This window comes from Cantharellus anzutake (genome assembly GCF_015039405.1).
Source record: "Cantharellus anzutake strain C23 chromosome Unknown EI90scaffold_57, whole genome shotgun sequence".
Taxonomy (NCBI): Eukaryota; Fungi; Basidiomycota; class Agaricomycetes; order Cantharellales; family Hydnaceae; genus Cantharellus; species Cantharellus anzutake.
The window spans coordinates 495,695-522,357 of NW_024067007.1; the positions used below are offsets into that span (position 1 = coordinate 495,695).

The following is a 26,663-nucleotide window of genomic DNA, read 5'->3' on the forward strand; positions in this document are numbered from 1 at the left end:
GATGGATATAGATCCAGGTAGTGACAGCATTGATCACCAGCGCGGTGGTGAATCACCAAAACCCAAACGTGGTCTGGATCAAGATGCCTTCCGTAAAATGCTGGGATAATTTGGGTCCGTCAAACGCTTGACTGCGTTTACTGTTCTTCGTCTAGTCTTGTGTTGTATCACCAGGGACATGCACTCCAAAATATCCTCGTTGGACATGGGGTACAGGGCTTGAATCCTGTGGCCGTATCACTGGGCCATATCACTGGGCCATGGTAGGCAGGATTCCAGCTTCTATGACTTCGTAATATCAAATAGAGTCCTGTTATTATGTCCTTATTAAATAAAATCCTTGTGGCTATGCGCCATTGTTGCACCGCACGATCAAGCTCAGGGCACGTCCGCAGATGACAGCTCCCTCGTCGTTCCGTACCCCCGCCAAACGTCTCTGGATTAGTGTGTGGTTCGCCTTGTCAACACTCATTGTCACATGGGATGCGGGCTATTTACTGTTAAGGTCAGTGAATCGTCCCTTCTGATCAGCTACTATTCTGGCGTTGGATTTATCACCCAATTAGACCCCGATCGATGCAAGGCGGTGACTTGTTCTGGTTGTGGCGACCGTATCACTTGTATTCCAAAATTGACTACGTATGCAGGCGTATGAAGTCTCACAACCTAAGCATCAGCTTATGTATAGGCGAATAGGTTTATGGGCTGCTGCTCTTGCAGAGGGCGATGGTTTCCCTTCGGCTCAGGGTGGGCACATACCGAGAACTCACACCTATTCCGTCTCACCTTTTTGCACATTCCACAGCTCTGATGAACCTCGCGGAGAATATCTTGAATGTGAGTCTCGCTTACTGACCCACATTCACACCATCTTACTTCGTTTATAGTTATTATACCTATATCAAGTGCATCTTTCCCCGGACCCTTCCACTGCGCCCATTGCTGGGTTTGCGGTAGCAACCATGACCTTCTGGAAAACGGTACTGTATTGGTTACAAGATTGGCTGTGCGGGTGGTGTACGACTGGGCATAATGATTGGTCAACATGGATCTTGTTGTGGGTTTTTCCAAATGTGAGTTTTCGGTAAAAATGAAAATCGATGCTATCCACTGATGTTCATTTGACCTTGTCTCTTTGATCCCTGTCTTGCGGACGTTGATACAATCTCCAGGGGTGAGTGAAACCTGGTGGTGCGCCTTGGTCTAATTCATCAACATCGTCCGCAGCTTATGGCTCGTAATGCCACTCGCCATAACCTTCACACTTTGGGGAGACATCGTGGCTGCTCTAAGCTTCTCCTCTGTGAAGAGTATAAAGACCTTTTGATGAACGAAATGCCATAATTTCAGTACATACCTTAGTAGTGCGTCATCCAAATTCAAAGGATGCACTGTTCGAAAGTCTTTTCGTGATTGACACATAATACAGCATTGCCCGTTAGTTGTTTGTGGGTTGGTTATGAAGAAGGTCACCACTTCAAACAAACAGATAAGTCATTGGCAACATTTTGGATATAAAGCGAGCTTTCTTTCATCATTCTAACTGACAGAACCTTGAAGTCCGCAGTGAAAATGATATGTAATCTACCACAACGCGTGAACGCCAGCCCTCGGCAAACGCCGCTTTCACAGGTTGGCGTGCGGCCCTCCTCTGTGCATTGCTGGGCTGCTCATGGCTTGTACCTTTTTACCACGATAATCTGCCTTATTAGGGCTGTTGAGTCTTGGTTACAAACTGGATAGAAGCACTAGCTATCTGTAAACTTACTCGGAAGGAAGTTTTTCCAAGAAGCATTATTACATCCGAGAAACCCGTGTCCTCTCTCCTGCCAGATCAATTTCCTCCGCCGGACTTCGTCTTTGGGCTCATATGTTAACCAAACTGGATTCTGCCTTCTGCATATGCTCGAATTATGTGTCCTTTTCCCCATCTTGCGACGTCCAGCTGCATGTCATACATCGATACCGCCACGGTTAGTCGCCCATTCGGCGTAATGTTATACAATACTGTTCGGCAATTGCCTCCAAGTGCACCAAAATGAAACCCAAAGCCGTTCCGATGTACTATTGAAAAGTTGGAAAAGGGAGAAAAGGGAAATGCAAGAATCCGTTGATACTGCAACTCATACATGGTCGTTCTCTTGTTGCCCCCGCGGCCTCGTTGTCACATGGAGGGAGCGTCAATATATGCTGGGTTTTCTGGTCTGTGTAGTCCGGTGGGGTTGGGTAAGGATGTCGGGGTTTATGTGAGGTCATGTCTAACTGCTGCTCCAACAGTACTGTCTCATCCCACTCCTAGCCCCTCCCCTGGTTGCTCTTCGTCTTTGGTGCGTGGTGGAGCTGGAGTTCGGTGTGCTTCTGGGGTCGACCGCACGGGATTTCTTGAGGAATTCCGCTAGTCTCAGAATGCTCTTTGGCTTGCCCATGAGGGCACTGAACCCGGATTGGGAGCTGCGGCCCAGCATATGTTTGTATTTCTTGAGCCTCGGACATGCCTGTAAGATATGTTCTCTTGTTTGGGACTCAAGTTCGCAGGCACACTCTTTCTCCCGTGTGTACTGCAACTCATGCAAAGTAGCTCCAAAAGCGTGAGAACATGGGCACTTACTGACCCTCACTATGCTAGTGATTACGGGTTAGTCAGGAGTGCGCGGGTGCATTGCTCAGCACGGCGCTTCACACCCAGCAAAACCTTGATGCTACTCAGATATGACTGGTACGCATTCGGACGACGTGATGACGTTAGGCTGCTAAGGCAGAATATAATGGCTTGGTGTAAATGGTACTTTGTACATGTTTCGAGGTTGATTTCCAACAAATCTGGCGCCACGTTTCGCGACACAGGACTATCGAGGGAAGATTTAACACCTTGAGCAAAGCGTTGAAGCGCCGAGAAGTGACTCAACCCAGGGATACGGACCTCTACGATGCCTAACTATAGCTGATTGTTCGTCCGCGAAGATTTAGAGCGTAATTTCGCTTGGTTTCCTGGAAAAAGGTTCATCCTGGGGTCACTGGAGAAAGGAAAGAAATCCTGTCCTGCTGAAATTTGAGGGACTGCATTTTGCGCCAAATCGGCGCTTCGATCTCATTGCCGCAAAGTCGACTCCTCTCTTCTTTGTACTGCATGAACTCGGCTGCCGTCTCTCTCCTGTACACATGCCGCTTATTGAGGTCCTGTATCATTTTTAGAATTGACATCGTTGCCCAGAGCCTGTCCAGCAGGGACGCTTAGCCAAATATTGGGACAACCGTGCTTGTGGTGGTGGGGACTGGCGGGATGAGTCTAGGTCTAGTGGCGCAATGGAGCTCAGAACGCGTGCAGCTTGGCAGCGGCTTTCCGAACTGCACGCCGCTCCACCCATTGATTTGAATCCAGTCATCGTTATGGGGATTAAGTGTTCTGTTCTTAAATACACTATTGAGTTCTGGAAAGGATACTTCTGAGGCAGTTGGACCCTCAGTCGCCGTCTGGTACCCCTGATAAGCCCTCATGCCGTATGATTCGTTCGAATGATACACAAATGTAGCATGTTTTTGAGTACGCGATTCTGCCTTTAGCCACTGGAAAAACTGGGAAGATGCCACTGTACAGGTACAGAGAGCATAGGTTTCTTTCCCTCTCTGCAAGCCACCAAAGTCGTGTACACCCTCGTTCGGATTTTAAGAGGGAATGACCTCCCTGTCCGCAAGCCACCGGGTCTATTGGATAAGTACTTAATGTACTGGTGACGGTCGGAGGTGACATCCTTTCGACTTCCTTGCAAGTCCAGAGCCGTCGCAAGCTGACCCCAATGTCGAACACTGGGCCTCGTGCAAATGGAACCCTTGACTTTGGAGCATCCAGTCCTCGTATCGTTATCATAGGTGCAGGGTAAATCTCTTCCCCCTTCTTGCATTCATTATTTGGACTCGTCATCCTCCACTGATCTTGTTTGGCAACGGAAAACAGCGCTGGGGGTCTAATCACTGCCTTGTCCCTGAAGAAGCGCCTCGAGTATTCCAATTTTACTGTGAGAGTTGAAGTGTTACCTGGTCGGGGAGAATCATTAACGGTTCCTGTCCTAGATCTTCGAAAAGGGGTTTGGATTGGGTGGTACTTGGCGCGAGAACACGTACCCGGTTGGTCTTGTTGGTTACTCATTGACAAGCAAGGAGCTCATGGGTTAATCTGTTCTCATAGGGATGTGCTTGTGACACCGATTCGCATTGGTATTCTATATCTTCCGACCCAAATCCCTCATGGTCACAAACATATCCTGAACAAGCGGAAATCCTGGCTTACCTCACGTCAGTCGCTGATAAGCACCGCCTTCAAGATCACTGTGAATATGGGTGTGAGTTCCTTTCCGGGAAATGGGACGAGCAGAAAAAGCAGTATACCCTTACCATCCAACGTCGAGCCCTCAGCAGCGGACCTGAGGACGCCGAACCTACTGACCCTCAGGTCTTCACGACACAAGCTGACATCCTAATCTGCGCTGTCGGATGTATACACAATCCAACGATACCTGGATTCCTGGATTATTTTCTCTCTCGTCGTCCGTCTTTTCGGGTCCTATTTTTCACACGCGCAATGGAGGCACGATATCGACTTGAAGGGGAAAATTGTCGGAATCATTGGCAACGGTGCTTCCGCAAACCAAATTATTCCGGTCATCAGTAACGATCCAAGCACAAAAGTCGTAAACTTCTGCAGAACCCCACAATGGTACATTCCAAGGGCAAGTCAATTTAATGAATCCCTCCTGCAATGTCCTGATGGTCGTGAGGTTAGTCTCAGAAGAGCTTTAGTGCCTTCACTCAATGGGTATTCAAAAATGTTCCCGGAATACTCTGGCTGTTCCGGTTGAGCATATTCCTAACGGTATGCCAGTGCTGGTTTCGTGCATTTCTTGCATAGACAGTGACGCTGAGTTCAGACAGATATAACGTACCTGTTTTTCATAACGTCGCCGGTCACAAACATCATTCGTCGGGTCTTCGAAGCACGCTGCAGGCGGTATATTCGTCAGCAAGCGCCAAAGCAGCTTCACGATGACTTGATGCCAAATTATCGTATGTAGTTCCGAGCTGACGTCCAGAGGAGTGACTGATTTTGGTGTATTTGATAGCTCTTGGGTGCAAGAGGATTGTGAGAGATTCTGGTTATTTAAATTCTCTGAACCGACCGAACGTTGAAGTGATCTGGGATCCTATCACGGAGATTGCAGCAGACGGTGTTGTGACCAAACCAAACCAGCCAAGCAATTCTGGAGTAGACAGTGACACTAGGACCACTCACACGCTTGATGTGCTCATTTTGGCAACAGGCTTCGATACGGTAAGGGAATTTTTCGCCATACAAAAACCATCATGGATTTACTTCCTTCAAGCGCGTGAGTTATGCCCTTCCACTCGAGGGGCGTCAAGGCACCACCATAAAGTCGCTATTCAGTGATTCAGGTGGTCCAATTGCGTACCGAGGCACGACAATCCCTTTTTTCCCGAATATGTTCATGTTATCGGGCCCTAATACCATCAACGGGCATGTGAGCACCATCTATATGGAGGAGGTACAAGTCAATTATATCCTGAATCTCATCACTCCTATCCTTGAACCATGGCTTCAACACAAGAGGTGGTTTCGCCCAAGGGGGCCCAAGACCCAGCTCAGGACTTTGACTGTTGAACCTACCACGAGGCAACGGTCAAATATAACGAGAAGCTGCAAAGGAATTTGGAGAAAACGACATGGGCAGGTGGTTGCTCTAGTTGGTATCGAAATGGTTTGGGGAGGAATACGGGTAAGTTACTGCTCTCCTCGATTTTACACTTCGCGGAGATCCACTTTCGAATATCACTCAGCTGTGTTCCCTGGTTACGCCGTTCAGTGGTGGGCGAGTTTACGAAATGTCGTCTGGAGAGATTTTTCTGTCGTTCGAGAGGGGGATACTGCTAAGGATTGAAGTTATTCTTGTCAATTTTGGATGACAGACCTCTCGTATACCTCTTTTTCTGTTTGACACTTAGCAGTCTTAACGAATATAGGTGACCGCTCGTTCTGTGAGACCATCTTCTTTGAGAATTGAAGTCACCGGTCGTTTTCCCGGCTTTTAGGGAAGAAGTGATTATCTTCATGTCCCAGCACCGCATGATAAATTTAGGCATTCGGTGAATAACATCTCCCCTTTCTGACGAGTCACACGTGGACTAAAGATTTGATGATGATCCGTTCCTGCTAGGGTTGAGCCAGCCTGAAAAATCTAGATAGCCCCCACATGTTGAAGCAGAAATCGCAATGTTACAATATAAGCAGGAATGGGCACACATGGAGTCCTGCTGGTTCCCATGAGAATCGAGGCATGGACATCTTAGGTCCTTTCATGTATCGTTGCATGCGGGCGTAGCGGTTTCCAAATGAACGAAGAGATGAGATGATGCAAGGTCACGGTCTCGTATGGATTGGGTAGGGATTTTTTATTGTTTTTGTTGTGACGTGGCCCCAAAGCAGAATCTCGCAAACCGTAGCGGCATGCAACCATTGTACGGTGAAAGGTGGGAGGGATGTTGGGGCATCAGGAACGACTAATGACGATTAGCAGCATTGGCAATTTGGCAGGCTACGCATTTCGTTTTTTGGACGATTGGTGACGCACAAATGCGAAGTGTAGGGCTATGGTTGCATGTACGGTAGTTAATTCTCCAATGGGGCGCGAGCTTCCATCGCCACGGGAGCCAGTGGCCTCTTGCGCCTCCGAGATAAGCGCCAACTGAATGTATTCCCATTCAAAACTATAGGGTTTGTTGGCTGCAATAATTCAGTTCAGGCACTTGACCCTCACTCTAGCAATTTGACCTTTCTCCTCTCTGGAAGGCTGTGACGAATCCGGCGAGGATCGGGCTGCTCATTGCTCGGCGTCCGAACTTTGGCTGCAGCCCCACTTTGTATCTGATCTACAATGGAAAGCACTAACGCTGCAGTGTCAACACCTGAGGCATCGACTTCGGCACAACCTGCGACTAGTAGTGCCCCTCGATCATGGTCGCGTAAAGCTGTCCCTCACAAGTCCATCTTAAAGCGACCACCACCTCCCAGCAAATCATTCTTCAATCTCGGCGGACTCACACGCGACATTTTTCCTGGGACATTCTCGAAATTCATACAAGGATCTAGTGCTCCCTCACATAATGGCAACGTGCCATCTTCTGCACCACCTAGTCAAACGACATTTAAGCTTCCCTCAGCCTCCAATGCTCTTCTGCCATCTGCTGTACCATACGATGACATAACTTCGCATGGCTCCATTCGCGGGACGCCGCTGAAACGTGCACACTTTATATTGCCGCATCTAAGCACTGTGTACTCTTTTTCGTCAAGTGCTGCACCCTCAAGTGCCGAGCTTACAGTAGCTAGGCTCGAAATTGAGGACAAAACTAAGGCTCAGAGAGAAAAGGAGAAGGAAGAGGGTGCTGGCGCATGGAGTCTGGGGCGTATAGAAGAGTTCTATCGTGAGTGCTGTCACCTCAGAGATGAGGCACCGCTCGGGGGAGTTATCGGGGCACTCCGGGTGCGTTTCCACTCTACCCATCTAAACCACACGCACCTAACCATCGCTGCACACAGCAAGCCAACTTAATAGCCCCGCGAACGTTAGATTTGACTTCTGTGAAGTTAACTTTCGATGCTGCAACTGTGTTGGCGGATGTATTCTCCATTGAATGGGGGTTACGGAAACTGATTCTTCGGGATTGCGACCTGGATGAGACGGTATGTTCACCGCATTCTCCGAAATGAAGGGAGCAATTATCCTAATGCTTGCTCCAGAGCTTAAAGCTGTTACTTCACGCGCTTCTAATACCAAACTCATTGCCATATCTCTCCCTTTCCTCTAACAAACGGTTGAAATCTGCGGCATGTCGATTCATAGGGACTTACGTCTCAAAAGTAAGCGGTCTTCTATATAACAGTGCCTATAGCTCACACTCGTCCTGGTCAGGCGAATACTCTAGAATTTCTCGATTTATCACAAACTTCATTGGACAAAAAGTCTGTAGAATACATTGTTTCTGCCCTCGACCCAGCACCTGTAACGCAGCCGAGTAATACTACATGCAAGGATGGCAGAGCAGCGTCGCCCAAAGATGCAGTGGTTAAGTCCCCTCAAGTTGATGGCTTTCCTGATCCTCCAGGATCTTTGTTGTTTTCACCGTTATCCCCAAATATGTCTTCCGTTGGTCACTTAGGCCTGTCTAAGGCTGAAGTGTCGATCAAGGATCCTAATTTGCCTCCAGAAAAAGTCACGCTCCTGAGTGTTCGCTTGGATGAATGTGGTATCCGTGGGGGGTCGTTGGATGTACTAGGTTTGTCCGATATTCCCTCCGACGAATCGTCTAGATAACGGTCTTCGCGTTAGCAAATGCGATTCGGACGTCATCGGTGCAGAATCTGTCATTAAGACTGAATAAATTTGGTCCGGCCGGTGCAGTCTCGATAGCGACAATGCTGAAAGACTATCCCGACTCGTTGCCTGCTCCTGGATCATCCAGCCCAACAACGCCCCCTTCTGCAAGCCCGATTCCTAGATCTTTTTCTATTCCAACTGAATCACCCACTCCCTCACCGCGATCTTCCTTACTACTACCCTCTCCTGAGCATATATCTATCACCTCATCACCACAGCCGAACACACCAACACTTTCACAGCCTTATGCACGACTCTCTATCAACCGTCTGTTCGGAAATGTCAGCAACCCACCCCCACAATCAAGCCCTCCTCTACAAACAACATACACGCCGTACATCCCACGCTCCAAGCGGAACCTTGCGGTGACCCAGCCCCAAACACATACTGGGACTTTGAATTCCCCCCGATCGTCACCCAACCCATTGACAATGTCTACTACTCGCCCCTCAATCAACACCTCGACACCCCTCATGCGAAACGAAGTACCCTCCTTCTCTTCTTCCAGATCTGGCGGCGTAACAACACGGCATGCCTCAACATCCCATTCTAGTTTGGTAAATGGGGATGTTGCTCCGTCAACAACAGTTTCACGGATAAGCACTGGGGGGACAATTAATGCTCCTAAGCATGTTTTGCTTGATGGACATTCCTTGGCGCTGCTAGACAAGGTTCGGAGTTTGGACAATTTGCCAAGACTAGGGGCATTAACAACACTTGATTTGAGAGGGAATGATTTGAAAGTGAGTGATTGACCTTGGCTAAATGATGTACTGTTTCAATACTAGTATACATTTGCCAGGCTGGCGTTACGTATATTGCACAACGGCTGAAGCGGAATCGCACCCTCAAGGCATTAAACCTGTCGGACAACAAGATCGAAATGAGTGGCTTCGTGGCGATCGCAGAAGCATTGGTGAGCACGTTAAAACGTCTTCTAAAACACTTTGGTCATCGAATTACGTAGAAATATAACACCACTTTGGAGATCCTCGACATGAGTAGGAATCCGTGTTGCGGCCCTGGTCTCGAAGGGGTAAGGTCCATACCACGTAGTTTCACGGATCATCCGTGTTCAGAGTTTGTTCTCCCAGGTCACAACAATACGAACTGCATTCACAATCAATACTGCGCTCAAGAGACTATTCCTTTCTGACACAGGACTAACCTCGGACGGTGCCATCGCCCTTGCGGAGTTCCTTCCCGATGCTCGTTCTCTCCTTCACCTTGATCTTACCCATAACTCACTTGACTTAGCTGGTGTTATGGCGCTCAGCGCTGGCCTGAAGGTCAACCGCGTTATACGATGCTTGGACGTCAACGTCCCCCCGAACGACCCGGAAATGGCGCGGCTAAGCCGGGAAATCCTTCGTTGCTGTGTGCGAAATACAGAGCTTGCTGATAGACGGTCAAAATGTGGTGCAGAAATACCGATCGATAACCAGGGGAAAGGAAGCTCGTCGCTATCTATGAGCGAGGATTTAGATATGCTTCTGGGGAACACTGCTCGTGGTGGAGTATGGGGCCTTATCGAGCGAAGCGAACTTGCTAGAGGCGTCAAACAGGATGTTGAACGGGAGAGGGTCGGCAAGGAAAAGGAAGCGCGAGGTCAGCTTGACGGGAAACACAAGCTAGAAATCTGGACGAAGACACCTGACGAGATCGTCAAGGCTGCCCGTGATCTGGTTCGTCGAACCTCCCATCGTATGGACCCGTGCCACGCTCATATCCTTCATTTACTCAGCTCCTCGAGTCTCACACATCGAATAATATCGACGCCGAGAAGGTGGAATCTGAAGGACTTATCGAGAAAGGCAACGCCCTTGTTAGTGTTCTCCAGGAGATGGTTCAGGTCGAAAAGGACCCAACTCGGATGGAGGAACTGCTCGACCTCAACGACCGTCTCACGAGCCTGATAAAGGATCTCGTGAGTCATTCAACTTTCAAGCCTACTGACATTTCTTCAAGTTCAAGAACAAAGATCTCATCACTTCCCATTTCGATCCTTGTCCCTCCACAGAAAACTGGCATTGCTCCCTATAGCTCCGAACGACCCAGTGTCATGCGGAGGAACTCGAAGGGCAAGGAGCCGGCTTTCGAGCATTCGGATGTCATTCCGAATGCTTCGTTCGCCATCGTCGATTCAGATGATGAGAATAATGACGATAACAAGCCGCTCCAATCTGACTCTCAAGCGGGAGATCATATGGCTGAGGTTCCGGAGGCGCAGGCACCATCGCCTACCGTTTTGAGTAAGGTGTGGGTCGAGGAGGAGGGCGAGATATTCAGAAAAGGCAATGTGCTCCTTGGACCTGATGAACTTGGCGAGGAAGGTGTGGATATAAGTAGCGAGGAACTTAAGCGAGAGGTGTGTCAGGTACACCTACTGTGATAACCTGGAAATTCATTCGATCCCATAGCTACTCGAGGCTCAAGTCGAACGTCCTCGTCGTTCTGACGATATCGACGCATTATCGCCTGACGGCAGCTCCTAATTTCTCTGCTCACTGCGGGACATTGATTATGTGTCTTAATCTTCAATATCGTATGTCATACTTCTCATAATACTTAAAGATTTATTGGGTGTACGGAACTCATTGTGTCGAAACGAAACCATAAAAATCACGACGTCGACGTATTGTATGTGAATGGGTTCAGGATACCAATATTCAAGAGACTATGCCGACTGAGTAATCAGGTTTCTGGAATCCTGGAAGTTTCCATATTCTTTACATGAAGTATTGGAGTGAGCTTGGTTACGAAGGGCCGACTTAAAACTTACCTAATTCTACTCGCGATGCCGATAAGAGCTATGATCGGGAGAATGGTATAGATCCAGAATCGTTCCGCCCATGATGTTTCCATTTGAACCCAGGTGGCATAGCCGCCCGCTAAATGTGCAGTAATCAAAAACCAGGCAACAAGAAGGTAGCCGGATACGCTAGATGAAGTAGGTAAGCGAGTAGGAGGAAGATAAAGTTGTTTGCAGTGCTCACCGATGCCACTTCCATGTCATTTTCCCTTTGTCGACACTTCCGAATGCCTTGACAGGGAACCATACGCTCGCGCCACCGACCAAACTGTGTAACACCAGCCAAATGAGTGCGATGAGGCCAAATCTTCCATGCCAAGTTGTGAAATGAGGGGCACCATGTTCAACTTTGTTGATGAACATTGCAATGCCACCGAAGAGGATGACGGATAGCCCCAAACCCAACTGAATAATCTGATGTCGGAGGAGGCCTTCCTTCTTGTGCTTAAGTCGGCGAGTGGGTTGAAGAGTGAGGATCCCGATGGTAAATAGATTGATGGCGAGGACTTGAGCTGGTGGGTGGAGAGCAAAATATCGTAGCGATTTGGGGTCACTACGAAGGACAAGGATGAGGGTGAATATCCACATTACAAGCAAAGACCCCTTTTACAGGTACATGAGTTAGTATGCATGAGTGAATATGTGAAATGAACATGCAATTCCGAGCGCGACGCCAATGGAATCACCATGACGCTTTCCTTTCTCTTTGGGCATCGTTGCATCGTCAAGAGCATTCATCACAGACTCGGTGTCTGTTCTAGTCAGGGGTAGAGGACGAACAGATTGGGCGCCATTCGCGGTGGGATCAACTCCTTCGTTCTGGGAGTCCACAGGAATTAAGGGTTCGGTTTCCGTGGCGTTCTCAGACATCTAACCGGCACAGTTGTCCTGTTAGACAAGAATTCTAGGTGCGGGTGGTGTGCAGACGTGCTAGACCCAAACTTATGTAAGGATTCGCAATTCGATGCAGAAATGACGCTCTCCCTTATGTAAGAGCCCACACTGTGACTGTATATGTGTTTGCACATAAGTTTGGTGTTTTGCAGAACTAATCAGGGCTAACAAGCGTTTGTAGCGGGAAACGGTCGTAAAGGGCCAGGTGGAATTGGCAGCATGCGCGCGACGCGCGATGCGTGACCCGTGCTCGAACATACAAAGACGAAACGAAAACAGACGAAAGTTAAAAGGGCTAAGGATAAGAGCCAAGTTGGAAGTAGGGAAACATAAAAATCAAACACAACACAGAAGCTAATGTACAAAAACAAAAAGACAAAATACAATGGCGAAATGGAAACACATGGATACATGGATGGATGGATGGATGGATGATTTCATTTTAAAGTACGTAACCGTGCTGCATATGCCGTACTATAGTGAAAAAAGTTTGGAGAACATAAGGGATTTGTTTGACCCAACATTTTAGGTCTACAGTAGTTATATCAAAAAACGTTGCAAAAAAACTTTTGCCCTAGTATACAGGTGATAGGACAGAGAGGATGATGGCAGGAGCGGGAGTGCAAGGACAAGGAAAGAGGAGGGGAACGGGAACGTGAACGTGAACACAAGGATACAAGGACAAGCAGGCATCACATTCCAAACACGCTATGGCCAATTGCGATCGCCTATGTACCACTTGGGCTCCCTTCCTGTCAACGCACACAGAGCGTCTGCGGCGTTCTGCAGTTCTTTCCATATGATGGAGTCAAGGTCATTGTCCACAGTCGAACGCCAGTGAGATAATGTGTCCAAGGTATTGTCGGAGATGGATATCACTCGCGTCATCTTCGTGTTGGGCGATATAATTCCCCTGGATTTGACTGGCCACCGTGACTTGAACTTCTCACGAATACTCTTGCGAACAGCCATATAAATGTTCTCAAGCAGGAGCAGGGACTTTCCTTCACCTGGGGTGGTGGGTACCCCGAGAGCCTGGGCAAGAGGAAGCATGTCTGTGGCAGTAAACTGGAGACCAATACCAAAAAACATAAGAGGAGGATTGCTGAGGATGTATTCAGGTGGAAGCCAAGGACCGGACCACGGCTCGTGGGTAAGCATGTACTCTGGCGTAAGAGGACGCTATATGTAGATCAGTAGAGTTCAGACCAAGTACCTCGATGTAACGTACACACTTGAGCTGATCTCTCCTCTCCTCTCCTCCTGCATCTTTAGTACTCAAGCCCTCTGAACAAAATCAATGAGATTGACGTGGAGGAAGACCGAAATAGGCTCACCATCAGTTGGTGCTTGAACAACGATGTGCAGGTGATCCCCTTCCACACGAGGGAACACTTGCGAGAGCGGTAGGAGCGGCTTCAATGGTGTGAGATCGACATCTTTGAGACTTTCATGGGGGTCATCATCTACGCGTCGGCAGACCTGGCTGAGGATAAGCTCTGAGGCAACAACGTGATTGAGACGAGGGGACTGTTCCTCCTTGATCAAGCGTTTGAGGGTGCTGACGTTTTCGGTCTTCAGAATCTTGACCGTGAAGATCTGATTCGGCTCCCCATCAACTTTGAGAACGAGACAGTTGAGCGAGAGAAGTTGCGTGGGATCGGGAGCTCGGTTCACTTTTGAAGGTGTTGAGGTGGAATTAAAATGTAGGAATTGACAGGGTTTGGGGAAGAATGGAGACCATCATCGCATATGCAGATTGAGATGACGAATGAGTGGAAATGCACATACCCGGCCCCCCCACGAGAAACACCTCGTTATCCGAGATCAGAGTCGCTACAGTCTGCCCCACGTGAAGGAGTTGGACCTTGTTGTCTACGAACGCCATTCTGACTCGCTCCTCCAACACTTCACTGCTTACGTCGAGGAAATTGATTGTCGAATCAGTGCATCTCCACACTTTGAGCTCGGCTGCAGCAGCGTCGGCAAGAAGGGGCGACATCTCATCCTTGACCATCTTCTTCAAATTGGCGACATTGGTCTCGGAGGATACCCCAACCTGGATCGGCTCTCCAGCAGGCCTGTTTTTGTGATCAACGAGGAGGCACCAGCGTTGCATGACAGCGAACCACACATTCAAACAAACAATAAATTCGGCCAACTCCGTGACAATTATGTACACATGGCTGAGCAAATTCGACAACTTGTCGATAGGCCAAATCATGAGTGGTCCGATGGGTCCCTAGGTGGTGACCTTCTTCACTCTAACAGCCGCTAAGTACTATTTCTTGATTGGGGGCCGCACAATGAACCTATTCGAACTTGGGCCATCAATGGTGCATGGCGTCAGATTCAGAGAATATCAGGCGCTCCTTGCAATGACAACCTCATGCTATGGAATGCAGTGATATTCGGACCAAATAGCCGATGGAACATTCAAGCTGCTTCTGACGTTCGACGAGTCCTATCCCAACAAACCCGCCACCGTTGTCAAATATGCTCCATCCGAACGTTTATGCGAACGGAGAGCTTTGCTTCAGAATCGCTGGTCACCTACCCACGCTGTCGCTGCGATACTAACGAGCATCCAACTGTTTGTTTCACAATCCCATCCCGATGGGTTTCGTTACTTTTAACCCAAACCCTCGTCCAGGTCATCTTATCCTGACACAGCATCATTTGAGAGTGATTGATTACATATTTCCGCATGTACAAACAGTCAGCTCTCCTTCTGCTGCCTCTTAGGGCTCATGTAAATATATGTGACAAGTTTGGTAGCAATGCGATGTGCTCAGAGTCGACATCGGCGAGTCAAGAAAGTGCAGATTTGCACTGTGAGCACCTCGTAGAGGCTACTATTCCACCATGGGGAGGACTCCCCGGAGCCCGCGTCAAGCCGAATCAGACACATGCTAAGTTTAAGAGTTGATAATGGTGCCAAGGCTAGGACGTTTCGCGTGCAGGATCGAAATTTCGGGCAGAGTCAACTGAGCGTGATGATCCAAGCAAGTAAGCAACGTTAGTCGCGAGCCATTGAAACAAGCGGTCAGAAGTGGGAATGGGCATACTTACTGATAAGTCCAATCGACCAGTGGTTCTCCCGAAGTTAACGATCTTGAGCGACATTATTCCGGGCATGAAGGCCTACGGAGTCAAAAGACGAATCGAATGATGGAAGCACCTTGGAGATGGAGACAGAGGCAGCGACGATCAAGCGAGGGGCCCATGCCGAGATGGAGATGGCGGTATGGAAGGTATGAAAGACAGGCAGAGGAGCTCAGGGGCGCGAGCTAAAAGAGCCAAGACCTCAAGTTTTGTTCAGGCTCCATTTGTGAGAAAAGGGTCGGAGAAGGGTCAGAACAGCGATTTGAAAGGGGGATAAAGGTGAGTGGAAATAACCAGTGAAAGCGCACCGGAAAAATCAGCCAACAGCCATAAACCGGCCATCCAACTCTCAAAACCCTAGCGGAATCGACGCAAAAGCCGAGCACGATGCAGCCTGTCATCACCAATCCGTACGTTGTCGATCGATCCGCGAAATTGCCCACACATTCTGAATGTTCATAAAAGCTGCCTGCCACCACAGACGTTGTACAATCGCTGATCAAAAATCACCAGGAGTCGAGAGAAACATTCGATGATCGAAAGGAAGAGTCGTAGAGTCTGAAGCGCTCGAGCCAATCCATGAAGTCGAGATGGCGAGTTTGGTGGCAAGACCGAAACAAAAGAGAGTTAGCGGGAGATATGAGTGACATCGATGAATTGACACTTGCGTCGTTAATGACAAGAGACAGTGAATATTCTGAAGCGTCAGAATCGCCGCTCTGCAACTCCGATGAAGCGACTGGGCAATGCGATGAACGTTCTAACACTAGGGCCTAACGAAGCACACAACTCGCTCACAATTCAGCTAAACGGACACTCCCTTCGAGGATGGAACATTCAAGTTGACGTTCGACGAGTCCTGTCCAATAAACCCGCCACCTTGTCGAATATACTCCATCCAAACGTTTATGCGTACGGAGAGCTTCGTTTCAATATTGCTGATATGAGCAACCAATGTCCCCATCCTAGGTACAGATGGTTAGTTTTGACGCAAAATGACTGTCTTGAAATGGGATAAGGCCCCTCCTGACGACGAAATAAGGCAGGAGAAGAATGAATGAGGCGGATGATATATGGAGAGATACAGGAAATCTGCAATGTGTTACACGCGGTTGCAGACATTGCTGTGTAGCCGGGGGAAGAGGGAGTGCGGCTATGGGATCACGCATGTAAATAAATTGGATATATTGCGTATGAATGATTCAAACAGAGCGGAAGAACCGATGACGAGGTTTGCTAGCGTGGGGCTGTTGGGACCCGCTCGGAATTTCAGGCTGCGACGGTGGTTGCTGCCGCTGTTGCAGCCTGGTGTAGCAGTAGCTGATGTCGAGCACTTTGGTGGGGGAGGAATTTTAATTATGGGGATGGGGGTTTAACAGTCTGTAGTGTGTCGATACGTCCGTAGCTCGTTCAGATCAATAACATATGCTGGGCTTGATACTACTCGTCTGCGATAAAGTTTCACGTTGCAATTTTTGGCCGCTTGCCACTAAACGATGTAAAATATCAAATCTCAGTCATAATCGAATCGAGCAACCCACGATATGAATGATATCAGTCGGAGTACGTTGGATACGGAGATCAGTAACACGCCGTTCGATAAGGCGCTTAGGCTCGTCATCCGCAGCGGCAGCGTTGACGAAAGTAGGAAACTGATCTACCACACTAAGTACAGAGGACGAGTAAGGTGGGCAGGGCAGATGCCAGACGGGAAAGAAGCGTGAAGGAACGGGAGTATATAAGAAATGACTCCAATTTCGTGATATTTGTGAGGATGATAGTGGAAAAAAAATTGAAGATGCTGAAAACCAATTATGACGCACCTGGGGACCGAATTCTCCATCAACGGAGGCACGGGCCGAATGCGACCGACTATTTTTGATGAGTGAGCATAGCATCCGTCGTCCATCTTCTTTCATGCGATGGTGCATAGGAGAGGAGTTTCAAGGGTGAAGTCTCATGAGCTAGCTCATTATGAACGAGAAAGCGCAAAAATACAAATGGATGCATAGGAATGAACGAGCTCTGTCGCAGCGATACAGGGGGACCGTCCTCTGAAAACAACAATTAGGTGATCGTGGGTCAACGTCGCAGGAGCACATAACCCATCCTATCTCGCACAGGCAGAGCTAGAGAGTGTCCCACGGGGTTCTAATTATAAGTTGGCGATCACAATACAAATAATATCTGTCAATCAGAACGGGTCTGTATCGACTTGACAACAGTGGTCAATGAACTACATATTGTGGTTCTCGTTTACTTCCTTTGCATCTTTTGTCCCTCAACCTTCAACTCGTTCGTGCTCTTGTTTCTGCAGAAAGACAAGAGTCAACCGTTCCTTTCATCCTTCTCCCCCTGTTGCTGTGAAGCTGGAACAGGATTGAATCGCTCCAGCGCTAGTCGCTCCTTCCTTTCACTTCAAAACCTTGCTTTGTAAACTACGCCATTCACATATGCCGTCCATCCTTGCAATTCATCGACGATCAAACGACAGTTCCGGTGGAATTAGCAATGGTACCGTTCTCCTCGTCGGGGCAGTCATCGTGTCCATATCCGCACTGGCGTTGCTCGTTGGAGTTGGATATCACTACCTCAAAAAGCGAAAATCCCGCGTGCTGAATGGGTATGAAATCCGTGAGTCAATGCAGGAGTGAGTCCTCTTTTTTGCTCATAGTCTTCACGGGGACTCCATTTGATGCTGGGAGGTTTCTTTGAAGAACCCAGCAAGCCCTCGACCTACATCCTGGATATTCTCGCGCGCTCGCCTCACTGCTTCCATCATCATGCCGAAGCCAGCTGCTAACCGCGAAATCCTTTCCTCACGGCGTTCCGCTGGATTAGGTTCCAATGGGACCGTAGATCATCCGGCGGTGGCTCAAGTGAATGCGAACATTGTTCGGCATCACGAAGCGAACAACGAGATTCCCTTGCCCTTTTCGGGCTTCTTAGAAAATTTTGGCAGTGATCCCGCTGGCGGGGATGGCGTATCGTTCACTGAGAAGCCGCCGTTGTCCCCACCAGGTCTGAAGCGCCACTCCGTTTCTAGCAACTACTCTGTCTCCGTGTCGGTTGGGAGGACTCGTAATTCTCCCCGTTCCGACTCGATAAGTTCCCAAGGTGGTTCTCAGAGACCGACAATACACCACTCTGTAGCCTCACTTGACGGGCCTTCCCGGGCTAGTTTCCTGTCCATCCACTCCCAGCATTCTCCTGGTCCCCTTCAGCCCCCAAATTCGCCCTTCCGTCGCAACTTCCCATTGGACCCGTTGGACACTTCTCATTCGCGTGGACATTCGACTGCGTCCTCTGTCGCGACGACTCGTTCTGCGCTTATATACGCACTCAATGCCAAGAGCGGGATGCGCAAAACTGCATTACGACCATTCCAACACTTACTTCCTGACGAGCTTGATGTAAAAGTTGGCGATCAATTATCGCTTCTACAGACTTTCGATGATGGGTGGTGCATATGCGTTGCTGAGGAGCCTGCTGGATCAGCTTCTAATAGCATCGGTGACATTAGAATGGGCTGCGTTCCATTATGGGTCTTTGAACGCATGCCGAAAGGGAAGGAGGGGGCATCGCCGATGAGGACAATGAGGAGCACCAGTTTGGCCATCACTGTCGAAGTTTCACCACCTAGCCCAGGGACCCTGGCCGGACCAGCCGCGCCTTGGGACAGAACGAATACGATTTCTTGGTCGAATTTTTAGGACAATGGGCCGTGTGGTTATACCCAATCTACGGCCCCCCATTGATGTCCCCTTGTCGTTCGTGTGCAGATTGCATATTCTTATCGCCTGCTTTCTTTATTTAACCCGACTCTCTTGATGAAGTCTTACTTTTGTTTTCACTTCGTTGACGTATGTCTTTTCCAGACCTTAGTTTCATGTAACTCGTGCCAGTTACATCGTTTCATAACGAGTGTCAGTTCATGCCAAACACATCAAAGTTTAACATTCTATTTGATACCATATTGTCAACACTAAGAAAGCAATCCGGACGTCACGCTAAGCAAGTTACCAGCCTCTATTGGAATAGAGCGTCACGTCATCACTAATAAGTTGAAGCCAAGCCTAGAACAATCTTGAAATCGGGCTTGAGACTCCCTGTGCCCCCTTCATCTCTCAACTTAACTGGTACGTCGTGACAGAGCATGTAACTTACGTGCGCAACATCATACCTCACTGAGCCACGACCTGCGACTTGTGACACGGGTTATGCAACGCACGGCGTTAATTTATCGCGGTTCCGGATGGCTGTTCTTTGTGCTTTCTGTCAACTCCGACAACAAAGGAGCCTCACATCAGATGTCATATTCAATGGCATCGTATTTGGTACCAACGGCCGTGCAGGCCTCGGAGAAGATGATTGGTTTGCTTAACGGCGAAACTGGACGTTGCTGCGAGGTCCAGATCGGAAGACGTAACTCGCCCGCGAAACCAAATGTGAAGGACTATCCTCATGTGTGCACAGTAGCTGGTGAGTCCTGTGAGAACGTGGTTGTCGAGAGTCTTCGCTCCGACGGCAAAAACCCTCAACACCGATTCGATTTGCTATACCACGCGCTGGATATTTGGCCGATATATGAGGGATTCTGTGTCACCATAAGACCGTGATAGGAATATATATGTAACACAACTCACGGGAAGTCCCAACATCATTGGTGACAACACCTGTGTAATCAACAATGTTGACCGGGATGATTCCAGACCGGGCACAGAGACTCCCGAGACGGTGTATTCGAAGTTGAGAACCATTTGTTTACCAGGTGGCAGCGTTGCCGATGCACAGTAAAAGAAAAAAGCGTGGGCGCTGGCTACGCACCGATCTCGGGACAGGGGGAAGAGCATGTCTAAAAGTCGTACATGTTCTTGGAGGACATGAGATGGTCTGCACCATCTCGTGGCTTTAACGCGTTGAACCACGTCTTCTTTGAGAGAAAATGATCCCTCGGGAATCTGAATGTTGCACGCTGATTCCAAGCTAGTATATCGAGGGCCCGGGGATGCATGAGTCTAACCCCATCATACCTGATGTGCAACTAAGTACTTAGTTTCTCCATACGTTTAGCCTTGGAGTCCATCCACCTAAGAGGGTTATCCAGCTGCGGAACGTAGCTTTCTCTGTCTCTGTATCTATCTTCAAGTTGTCGGTGTCACGTCGTCAAGATCACTGGTGTCCAGTTCAACGAGATTTTAATCTCGTCCCTAAACTCCCGAACGGTGTGAAGCGCTAGGCGAGGCCCGTTGCGGCACAACTGAAGCGAACTCTGGGCTTCATGGGCGGTTGCACGGTGCTGCGGCGTAGACACCCAAGTCTACGTATCTGTATTGAACCGCAGTTCAAGTTGATCACATTAAGATTGAGAGTCCCCGCCATGCCCAGACTCTTACCCGGTTCGTCGTCGCTCGTGTACGCGCGCTGCGAACACGCAATTTCAAAATCTAATTAAGTTGCCGACGACGAACTGGGCAAGAGTCTGCGCTATTTTATGTTGTCGATTACTTTAAATCGGCTTCGTAGACAAAACATCTTGACCTACAGGCCTGAGATCGCGGTGGACCACAACAGGGTCATGGTCGTGAAGGTAGGTCAGACATCAAGAAGCTGTTCGATAATGTGTATCTCTTCGGACCAAAAGACAAGTGTGCTCATTCACCGGGGGAAGCCGATTGCCGGATGGAAGTTGTTGGACAACTTATCATGAAAATCCAACAGCTTCAGGAGCGAGGTCCCCTGCTCTAGAGCGCTCCTGAATGCTAGAGCACTTGAGAGCACTCAAGAGCGCTTGTTGGGTTTTCCTGCCCTTGAAGGTTCCCATTTGAGTACCATTCGGAGATTAGTGGCACTGTACCACGAACTTCGGTCGCAAAACCAATTTCACTATGTTTCCGTGGTCTAAGTCCTCCCATGCCTTCATCTCTCTTGAGGTGGTGGTGCAGTACGTGAATTTTCGATGTCATCAATCCGGCTGGAAAGTCCCTACTAGTGTTCATAGTTCTTCTTATCTCTATGACAGACAGCATGTCGCTGAGAAGTGGTCCGAGGACTTTGTAGCAGAGCCCAATAGAAGAAGCTAAGTGAGACAACCAACATGTCAGGTTGGATCCATTCTGCACGATAAACCTCGGAGTAGCCACGTCACGCAACTAGAGCCTTAGTAGCAAACTAATAACTGAGGTTCTGGATATCTTGGAAAGTGAATAATGCGACAGGACAGGGCCGATCCGGGGAAACAGCAACGCGAAAAAAGAAAAGGGCGTCGAGATCAGGGAAAACACGAGTGGAACGAAGTCGCTTCGCAAGCGGATGCATGCTGGTCAAGACCAAGTCGGACCGGCGTCAGGCGAAGGGGAGCATGATGAAAGGGAATTGAAAGGAGGCAAACGATTGAAGGCCACGCGCCGTGAAATTAGAAGCTTGGGGCCTGGATGCCCTCCTTATCACTGCCGATGAAATCCACTGCCTTCAAAACGTCTACGGCCTGGATGCAAAAGGTGCTGTGCGAAACCTTCTCACACAAAGACCATTCCCACAAAACGTTCAGCAACACCTCTATAAGCGGCGAATCCAAAGGCCACATTGAGGCATTTGTCCATGTCTATTACACCATTACACCGCCTCCAACCTTGAGTCAGGGACCGGTAGCTTGGTCGTCGTTGACGCTATACAGGGGGTAAGTGCATATCTGCACGATTTTTAGATTTTTAAAATTTAAAATTTGAATTATTGGGTTCAGAGCTCACTGGTAAGAGTACTTGGAGGTCTTGAAGGGGGATATGGCGGTAAAGTCGGGACTTGAAACTGTACGATTGAACTTGTTAGACATTCCATATTTCTTACCGTGTCCCCGCTATCATGATAACAGCCACAATTCTCCACGAGCACTGAGTGAATCCTTTCCTTTCCTTGTACTTATGTGATCAGATTCTCTGATGGTCATTTCCTTGGCGAACGTGGTCAGGAACAGGAAACGACATGCTGTGCAATCATCCGTCCTTTATGATGTCTCAACATACGTGGAAGCCTGACGAACCCGAATGTGGGAGTTCTGCCCGGAAGTAGGAAACCATCAAATTATGGGATCCGGGATCGCAGAGCTGTTCGCTTCCACTTCCACGTAAGGGACGTTCGCCCGGGGTGCCCGGGGTGGGCCCCAAGGTGGGAATTGTTCTGTGTCCAAGTTGATATATACCGGATTGATATCATGATGCACCAAGCTCTTGGAGAAATGACACGCCGACGTGACCTGAGGGTAAAGATAAATCACCATTAGCGTCAACAAGAAAACCTGAACTTCCCGGTCGGCGGCAGTCGGCATTCCATGTTCCTTCGTGTCCTCAAATAGTCCCGCTCTTCCATAGAACACCACGTTTGGGTGTTTCAGCTCCCCCCCAACCCTTCCCTAACGCATCAGCGTCTGTAATGCAGCGACCTCTGGCAGCATCACCTGATGAAAGCGAAGCGATCACAGACCCGATGCGACCCAGCGATGAAGGCTCCGCCAGCTGAAGTACGAATTCTCCCGACTTTGGCAACTACGCTCCAGTTGGCTTTGTGTATCCCGGCAGAGCCGCAAAGTGCGCCTACGTTTTCGTGGCTCCCTGATGAACTAAGTATTCCGCCCCTAGGATATATGCGACTTGAACCCCAAGGTTGCAGTTGTCGACCAGAGAAGAAAACGCGCGGAGCCGGGGAGGTTGTTGAAACAGTGAATAAGGGAAAGCCGCAGAATGACGGAGTGGGGTAATTTGTAATATTCAGCCTCAGGCTGGAGAAGGTGAACTGCACAGGCTAACCCTTTAGAATTGGGGATTTCATGTTTTCTTTAGTAACTTCATGGTCCAGGTGAGTATTGAACGAGGTTGAGGGAGCCATCAGGCCAGCTTCGTGGATACCTTCTGAGAGGAAGATTTCAAGACCTTCCAGGACTTCCTTGTACCTAGTCACTTATCTAATATAACGCAGTCACTGGGCTCCCGCTTTCTGTATCAGAAATTGGTGAGGGTCAGTCGGTTGAAATCACACTCGCCAAGTCGTGCTAGAGTTGACAGTTAATTCCTTGGGATTCTAAAACAATGTCCCAGATTATGAACTTGGGCCTAATAAAAGCAAGCGAAATTTGTACAAGTTTGCATCAGATGATAGAAGGTAAAAAAATGATGTGTATAGATTGTACGATGGAGATTGAAAAGAGAAGGCGGAAAAGGCAGAGCGCATGCTTTATGGGGTAGGACAAGGGCCACCAGCCACCAGGCATCAAAACAAAAGTTAAAAAATGGCGTACTACACGAGCACGAGGCGAAAGTCGAAGGTAGACGAGAACGAACAATCATAATTAGGTGGTTGTACAGAGGAAAGCGAAAAGAAAGATTCAGATATGTTCGACAACAACATCCAAGTGCACGACCTACGTTGTCGGTCTGAAAAAATGAGAAATGTGATGTGTAGGACAGGCGTTGTGGAAAGAAGCGAATAAAGATAATGTAGCCCGACGAAACGCGGGAGCGAGTGATAACACACGGGTCGATTGATCCGAACGAGCTTAGAACCGTGTGTTTTCTCTTCAAAACTCGCCCAGTCCAACGCCCGCCAAATCCCCCGCAAGGCTACTTCGGCTCATCCACAACGAACTCGCCCTGCGTGAAAGTCTCCTACTCCCGAGACCTAAGCTCCCCGATACAGACCCCCCAAAGCCACTCCCAACGTTGAACCCATACAATCCGCTGGTGGAATTCGACGCGCCGTACGACGCAGCACTACCAGCGTTCCCGGCACCATGTGTTGGGTACCCGGCAGAGCTGTATGCACCCATGTCGAATGAACCCGACGAGTAAGGGCCTACGGTCGGACCAGCCGTCGGTGACGTCAGATTAGTCCCGTTACTGTGAGGATGTTGTTCATTCTGTCCCTGAGGGGGGTGGGGATAAGTGGCAACCGCTGGTGAGGTAGAAGCCGAATTCCAGTCAAAGTACAAATCACTCGATGCGCTGAGGCGAGGTGGAATGGCAGAGATGGGTTGAGGGATCGCAAGGAACGGCGAGCGCGGTGAAGGTTGTGGTTGGGCGGGAGGTGAGGGAGTATGAAGGACAGCAGGAGTGTATAGATTGTTAGCTTTCTGTGCATCAACAGGGAGGTTACCGTTACAGGAAGACTGTGGTGCAGGCGAGCTGGACGAGCTGGATGAGTAATTTGCTGTTGCAGATGGAGGTGAAAGCGAGGCAACGTGCTGCTGTGTCACATTCCCAGGCTGGTGCTGAGGGCTTTGTTGGTGCTGATGGAACTGGGGCAGGTGAGGTGAAAAATGGTGCGAGGGATCGGACAATTGATAAGGCGGAAGTCCCTTGTGCGTAGCAGGTATCTCTAGAGGCGCAAGCTGCATCGATCCTGTAAATTGGAAGGCTCGCCCATCGTCGCCCATCAATCCTCCCATTGAAGAATCTCCCCCACCTAAATGCGCGTAATCTAGCACAGGCAAAACCTCTGGCACACCACCAACCATCCCATTGCCCCCTTGATGATATGCAGCTTGATGAGTATGGGTAACGTACCCAGACCCATCGTACTGCATGTCGAAACCTGTTGCCGCGCTCGTGCCATGGGTATAACCACTGGCATGATCCTGGCCCCATCCTTCCCGAGAGTTCGCACCTGCAGAGTCCGGATACTGCACAGTGAGCGTAGTGGGGATAGGAGAATTGAGTCCCAAAGCTTGAAATGCCGGGGCCGCCCCCTCCAACGGACTCTGTGGCGCATATGGGACCCTATCCGGCATGATAGAAATTGGGCTGCCTACACCGTGTACTTGTGGAGGCAGAGGCTGATACGCGGGCGATGGCGCGTAAGCAGGCGGTGATCCCGCATTTCCGTCTACATTCTGATTCCCAGAAAGCGAATACGTAGCAAGCGAATAGCCTGGGTCAAACAGACCTGCCGGAGAAGCCCTCTGAATTGGTCTTGAGCGGACTGCTTCTTCAAGCGCCTCTCTTTGTCCCAGGTCATCGGTATGCAACCCCCCTCTTCTCCCACTTCCACTACTCGAGGGTCTAGAACTTGAAGTTGAGGCGAGAGGTTCATATGATCGAGTTAGTGCGTAGTTAGGATCAAATAGCGGGGTTGATGCTGCTCCCCGACCGCGAGTAGCGGGAGGTGGATACGGAGACGAAGTCCCGTGCATTGGCAGCGGTGTTCTGCGGGCGACGGAACCATTAAATGAAGGAGCATTGAATGACACACTTGGAATGTCGATTCCTCCATTAATAACACCCTTACGAGAGGATGATGCCGATTTGTTGGACCCGGTCGAAGTGGTATGTTGGCGCCTACCGTTCGTAGCAGGGGCACGAGCAATTGGTGTTGGACTTGAACGTCGAATGGCACTTGACAAGGAAGCGAGTGTCTCACCCACAGGGGGGCAGGAACTAGATCTTCGATAAGGTATGAAACTGATAGGCTGTTGGAAAGTCCGCGAGCCAGTGGACGAGGAGCCCGCAGCAGGAGTTTGGGTATCCAGAAGAATGTCTCCAGACACCGCAGCGGCTTCGGCTGCTCTCGCGCTCTGTTCTCGCTCACGGGCGATAATCTCATTGGCCTCTTGAACAGCTGAGGCAGTCTCCTCAGGTGCCATCTTCTTCGTTATTCGTTTTGGTTGTGTTCGTGTCCCGGAGTCAGAGCTGTTAGGGAAGCCTCCGTTAGCATTATTTTTGTCCTTTCGTGAACGCGGGGCATATTTGTATCCCGGATACCGTTGCTGTCAGGCGCAAGTCGTCAGAAAGTTGGACGTGTCCAAACGGAGGCGAGAGGGCTTGGGTAAGGATGAAAACCGAGCAGGATGGCGTACCATATGTTCCTCCTTGAGTCGTCGAGCTTCTGCTCGAAAGATCTCTTTCTTCTCCTCCGGCAAATCTTCCCAGAGTGTTCCAACGATAACACTAACATCTTTTGCACGGAAATTGCGATAATCAGGTCACACTACGAGCTGTGTTGCAAGCGTTCACTCACTTTGTTCATTCTTCTTTTGATGGTCCCCCTTTCCGTACAGCTTATTTTGCTGCCTTACCCAACTCCGATACAGTAAAAAGCAATTGGGAGGCCGCGGGATATGTCCGTCTGGTTTCTTAGCAGCATGACTGACAACCCTTCTGGCAGCTTGCGATCGACTTGATCTGCGTCCGCCAAGGGTAATATGCGATTGTCGTCTAAGTGGGAAAATTGGGGTCATGGAAGTTAAAGGCTCCAGGAAAGTAAAAGAAGACCCACGCCCGACTGGGCGGGCTGAAGCTGGTGCTTGAGCAGCGATTTGTTCGGCTGTTGGTGTCGCGCTGAAGATGGAGCCAGGGGGTGCGGCAGAAGATGGTGTGACAGAAAGGGCAGCGGTGTCGAAGAGGGAATCCGTATGCGGAGAT

General features: G+C 49.3%; 10 protein-coding genes across 10 annotated transcripts; 5 read left to right on the forward strand and 5 right to left on the reverse strand.

Moving 5' to 3' along the window:
• Positions 1-395: 395 nt before the first annotated feature.
• On the forward strand, positions 396-1,327 carry EI90DRAFT_3146783 (uncharacterized protein; the record flags this gene model as incomplete). Its single annotated transcript, XM_039065456.1, has 7 exons — positions 396-505; positions 567-639; positions 678-747; positions 806-837; positions 888-1,073; positions 1,173-1,174; positions 1,228-1,327. The coding sequence occupies 7 exons, from the start codon at positions 396-398 to the stop codon at positions 1,325-1,327; spliced, it is 573 nt and encodes a 190-aa protein (XP_038911913.1).
• Positions 1,328-2,272: 945 nt separating this feature from the next.
• On the forward strand, positions 2,273-2,931 carry EI90DRAFT_3074447 (uncharacterized protein). The gene has a single exon (XM_039061504.1). The coding sequence runs from the start codon at positions 2,505-2,507 to the stop codon at positions 2,871-2,873; it is 369 nt and encodes a 122-aa protein (XP_038911914.1). The 5' UTR covers positions 2,273-2,504; the 3' UTR covers positions 2,874-2,931.
• An 863-nt stretch (positions 2,932-3,794) lies between these two features.
• On the forward strand, positions 3,795-5,948 carry EI90DRAFT_3129469 (uncharacterized protein; the record flags this gene model as incomplete). Its single annotated transcript, XM_039064199.1, has 8 exons — positions 3,795-3,874; positions 3,953-4,013; positions 4,069-4,122; positions 4,184-4,447; positions 4,778-4,867; positions 4,923-5,058; positions 5,115-5,323; positions 5,376-5,948. 8 exons carry the CDS (start codon positions 3,795-3,797, stop codon positions 5,946-5,948), a joined length of 1,467 nt encoding a protein of 488 aa, XP_038911915.1.
• An 816-nt stretch (positions 5,949-6,764) lies between these two features.
• On the forward strand, positions 6,765-11,072 carry EI90DRAFT_3074459 (uncharacterized protein). Its single transcript, XM_039061505.1, has 11 exons — positions 6,765-7,550; positions 7,607-7,750; positions 7,808-7,927; positions 7,980-8,343; positions 8,397-9,187; positions 9,247-9,360; positions 9,412-9,480; positions 9,539-10,129; positions 10,189-10,371; positions 10,465-10,812; positions 10,865-11,072. Exons 1-11 carry the CDS (start codon positions 6,942-6,944, stop codon positions 10,937-10,939), a joined length of 3,408 nt encoding a protein of 1,135 aa, XP_038911916.1. The 5' UTR covers positions 6,765-6,941; the 3' UTR covers positions 10,940-11,072.
• EI90DRAFT_3074461 (uncharacterized protein) lies at positions 10,948-11,727 on the reverse strand. Its single transcript, XM_039061506.1, has 3 exons — positions 11,441-11,727; positions 11,227-11,385; positions 10,948-11,171 (listed from the first exon to the last, which is right to left on the reverse strand). The coding sequence occupies exons 1-3, from the start codon at positions 11,617-11,619 to the stop codon at positions 11,114-11,116; spliced, it is 396 nt and encodes a 131-aa protein (XP_038911917.1). The 5' UTR covers positions 11,620-11,727; the 3' UTR covers positions 10,948-11,113.
• Positions 11,728-12,555: 828 nt separating this feature from the next.
• EI90DRAFT_3074464 (uncharacterized protein) lies at positions 12,556-13,804 on the reverse strand. The gene is made up of 3 exons (XM_039061507.1): positions 13,488-13,804; positions 13,382-13,437; positions 12,556-13,332 (listed from the first exon to the last, which is right to left on the reverse strand). The coding sequence occupies exon 3, from the start codon at positions 13,309-13,311 to the stop codon at positions 12,859-12,861; it is 453 nt and encodes a 150-aa protein (XP_038911918.1). The 5' UTR covers positions 13,312-13,332; positions 13,382-13,437; positions 13,488-13,804; the 3' UTR covers positions 12,556-12,858.
• EI90DRAFT_2224599 (uncharacterized protein) lies at positions 13,165-14,305 on the reverse strand. Its single transcript, XM_039052720.1, has 3 exons — positions 13,942-14,305; positions 13,382-13,826; positions 13,165-13,332 (listed from the first exon to the last, which is right to left on the reverse strand). The coding sequence occupies exons 1-2, from the start codon at positions 14,267-14,269 to the stop codon at positions 13,429-13,431; spliced, it is 726 nt and encodes a 241-aa protein (XP_038911919.1). The 5' UTR covers positions 14,270-14,305; the 3' UTR covers positions 13,165-13,332; positions 13,382-13,428.
• A 3,809-nt stretch (positions 14,306-18,114) lies between these two features.
• Positions 18,115-19,226, forward strand: EI90DRAFT_3074476 (uncharacterized protein). The gene has a single exon (XM_039061508.1). The coding sequence runs from the start codon at positions 18,615-18,617 to the stop codon at positions 18,966-18,968; it is 354 nt and encodes a 117-aa protein (XP_038911920.1). The 5' UTR covers positions 18,115-18,614; the 3' UTR covers positions 18,969-19,226.
• A 2,787-nt stretch (positions 19,227-22,013) lies between these two features.
• Positions 22,014-22,648, reverse strand: EI90DRAFT_3074482 (uncharacterized protein; the record flags this gene model as incomplete). The annotated part of the gene is made up of 2 exons (XM_039061509.1): positions 22,295-22,648; positions 22,014-22,239 (listed from the first exon to the last, which is right to left on the reverse strand). A coding segment is annotated over exon 1 (244 nt), but the record flags the coding sequence as incomplete, so codon positions are not given.
• Positions 22,649-25,978: 3,330 nt separating this feature from the next.
• On the reverse strand, positions 25,979-26,362 carry EI90DRAFT_2887351 (high mobility group box domain-containing protein; the record flags this gene model as incomplete). The annotated part of the gene is made up of 3 exons (XM_039053970.1): positions 25,979-26,008; positions 26,099-26,196; positions 26,260-26,362. Coding segments are annotated over 3 exons (231 nt in total), but the record flags the coding sequence as incomplete, so codon positions are not given.
• Positions 26,363-26,663: the final 301 nt, after the last annotated feature.

Excerpts from the sequence above, each read along its gene's own strand:
- EI90DRAFT_3074461 (XM_039061506.1), bottom strand. The coding sequence starts at position 11,619 with ATGTTCATCAACAAAGTTGAACATGGTGCCCCTCATTTCACAACTTGG. Across the intron at positions 11,386-11,440 it reads ATGACATGGAAGTGGCATCG|CGTATCCGGCTACCTTCTTG; the intron begins GTGAGCACTGCA and ends TACTTCATCTAG. Across the intron at positions 11,172-11,226 it reads GGCATCGCGAGTAGAATTAG|AATATGGAAACTTCCAGGAT; the intron begins GTAAGTTTTAAG and ends CTTCATGTAAAG.
- EI90DRAFT_3074447 (XM_039061504.1), top strand. The coding sequence starts at position 2,505 with ATGTTCTCTTGTTTGGGACTCAAGTTCGCAGGCACACTCTTTCTCCCG.
- EI90DRAFT_3074459 (XM_039061505.1), top strand. The coding sequence starts at position 6,942 with ATGGAAAGCACTAACGCTGCAGTGTCAACACCTGAGGCATCGACTTCG. Across the intron at positions 7,751-7,807 it reads ATTGCGACCTGGATGAGACG|AGCTTAAAGCTGTTACTTCA; the intron begins GTATGTTCACCG and ends TGCTTGCTCCAG. Across the intron at positions 10,130-10,188 it reads TCAAGGCTGCCCGTGATCTG|CTCCTCGAGTCTCACACATC; the intron begins GTTCGTCGAACC and ends TCATTTACTCAG.
- EI90DRAFT_3074464 (XM_039061507.1), bottom strand. The coding sequence starts at position 13,311 with ATGCTTACCCACGAGCCGTGGTCCGGTCCTTGGCTTCCACCTGAATAC.
- EI90DRAFT_2224599 (XM_039052720.1), bottom strand. The coding sequence starts at position 14,269 with ATGCAACGCTGGTGCCTCCTCGTTGATCACAAAAACAGGCCTGCTGGA. Across the intron at positions 13,827-13,941 it reads GTTTCTCGTGGGGGGGCCGG|TGAACCGAGCTCCCGATCCC; the intron begins GTATGTGCATTT and ends CACCTTCAAAAG.
- EI90DRAFT_3074476 (XM_039061508.1), top strand. The coding sequence starts at position 18,615 with ATGCGCAAAACTGCATTACGACCATTCCAACACTTACTTCCTGACGAG.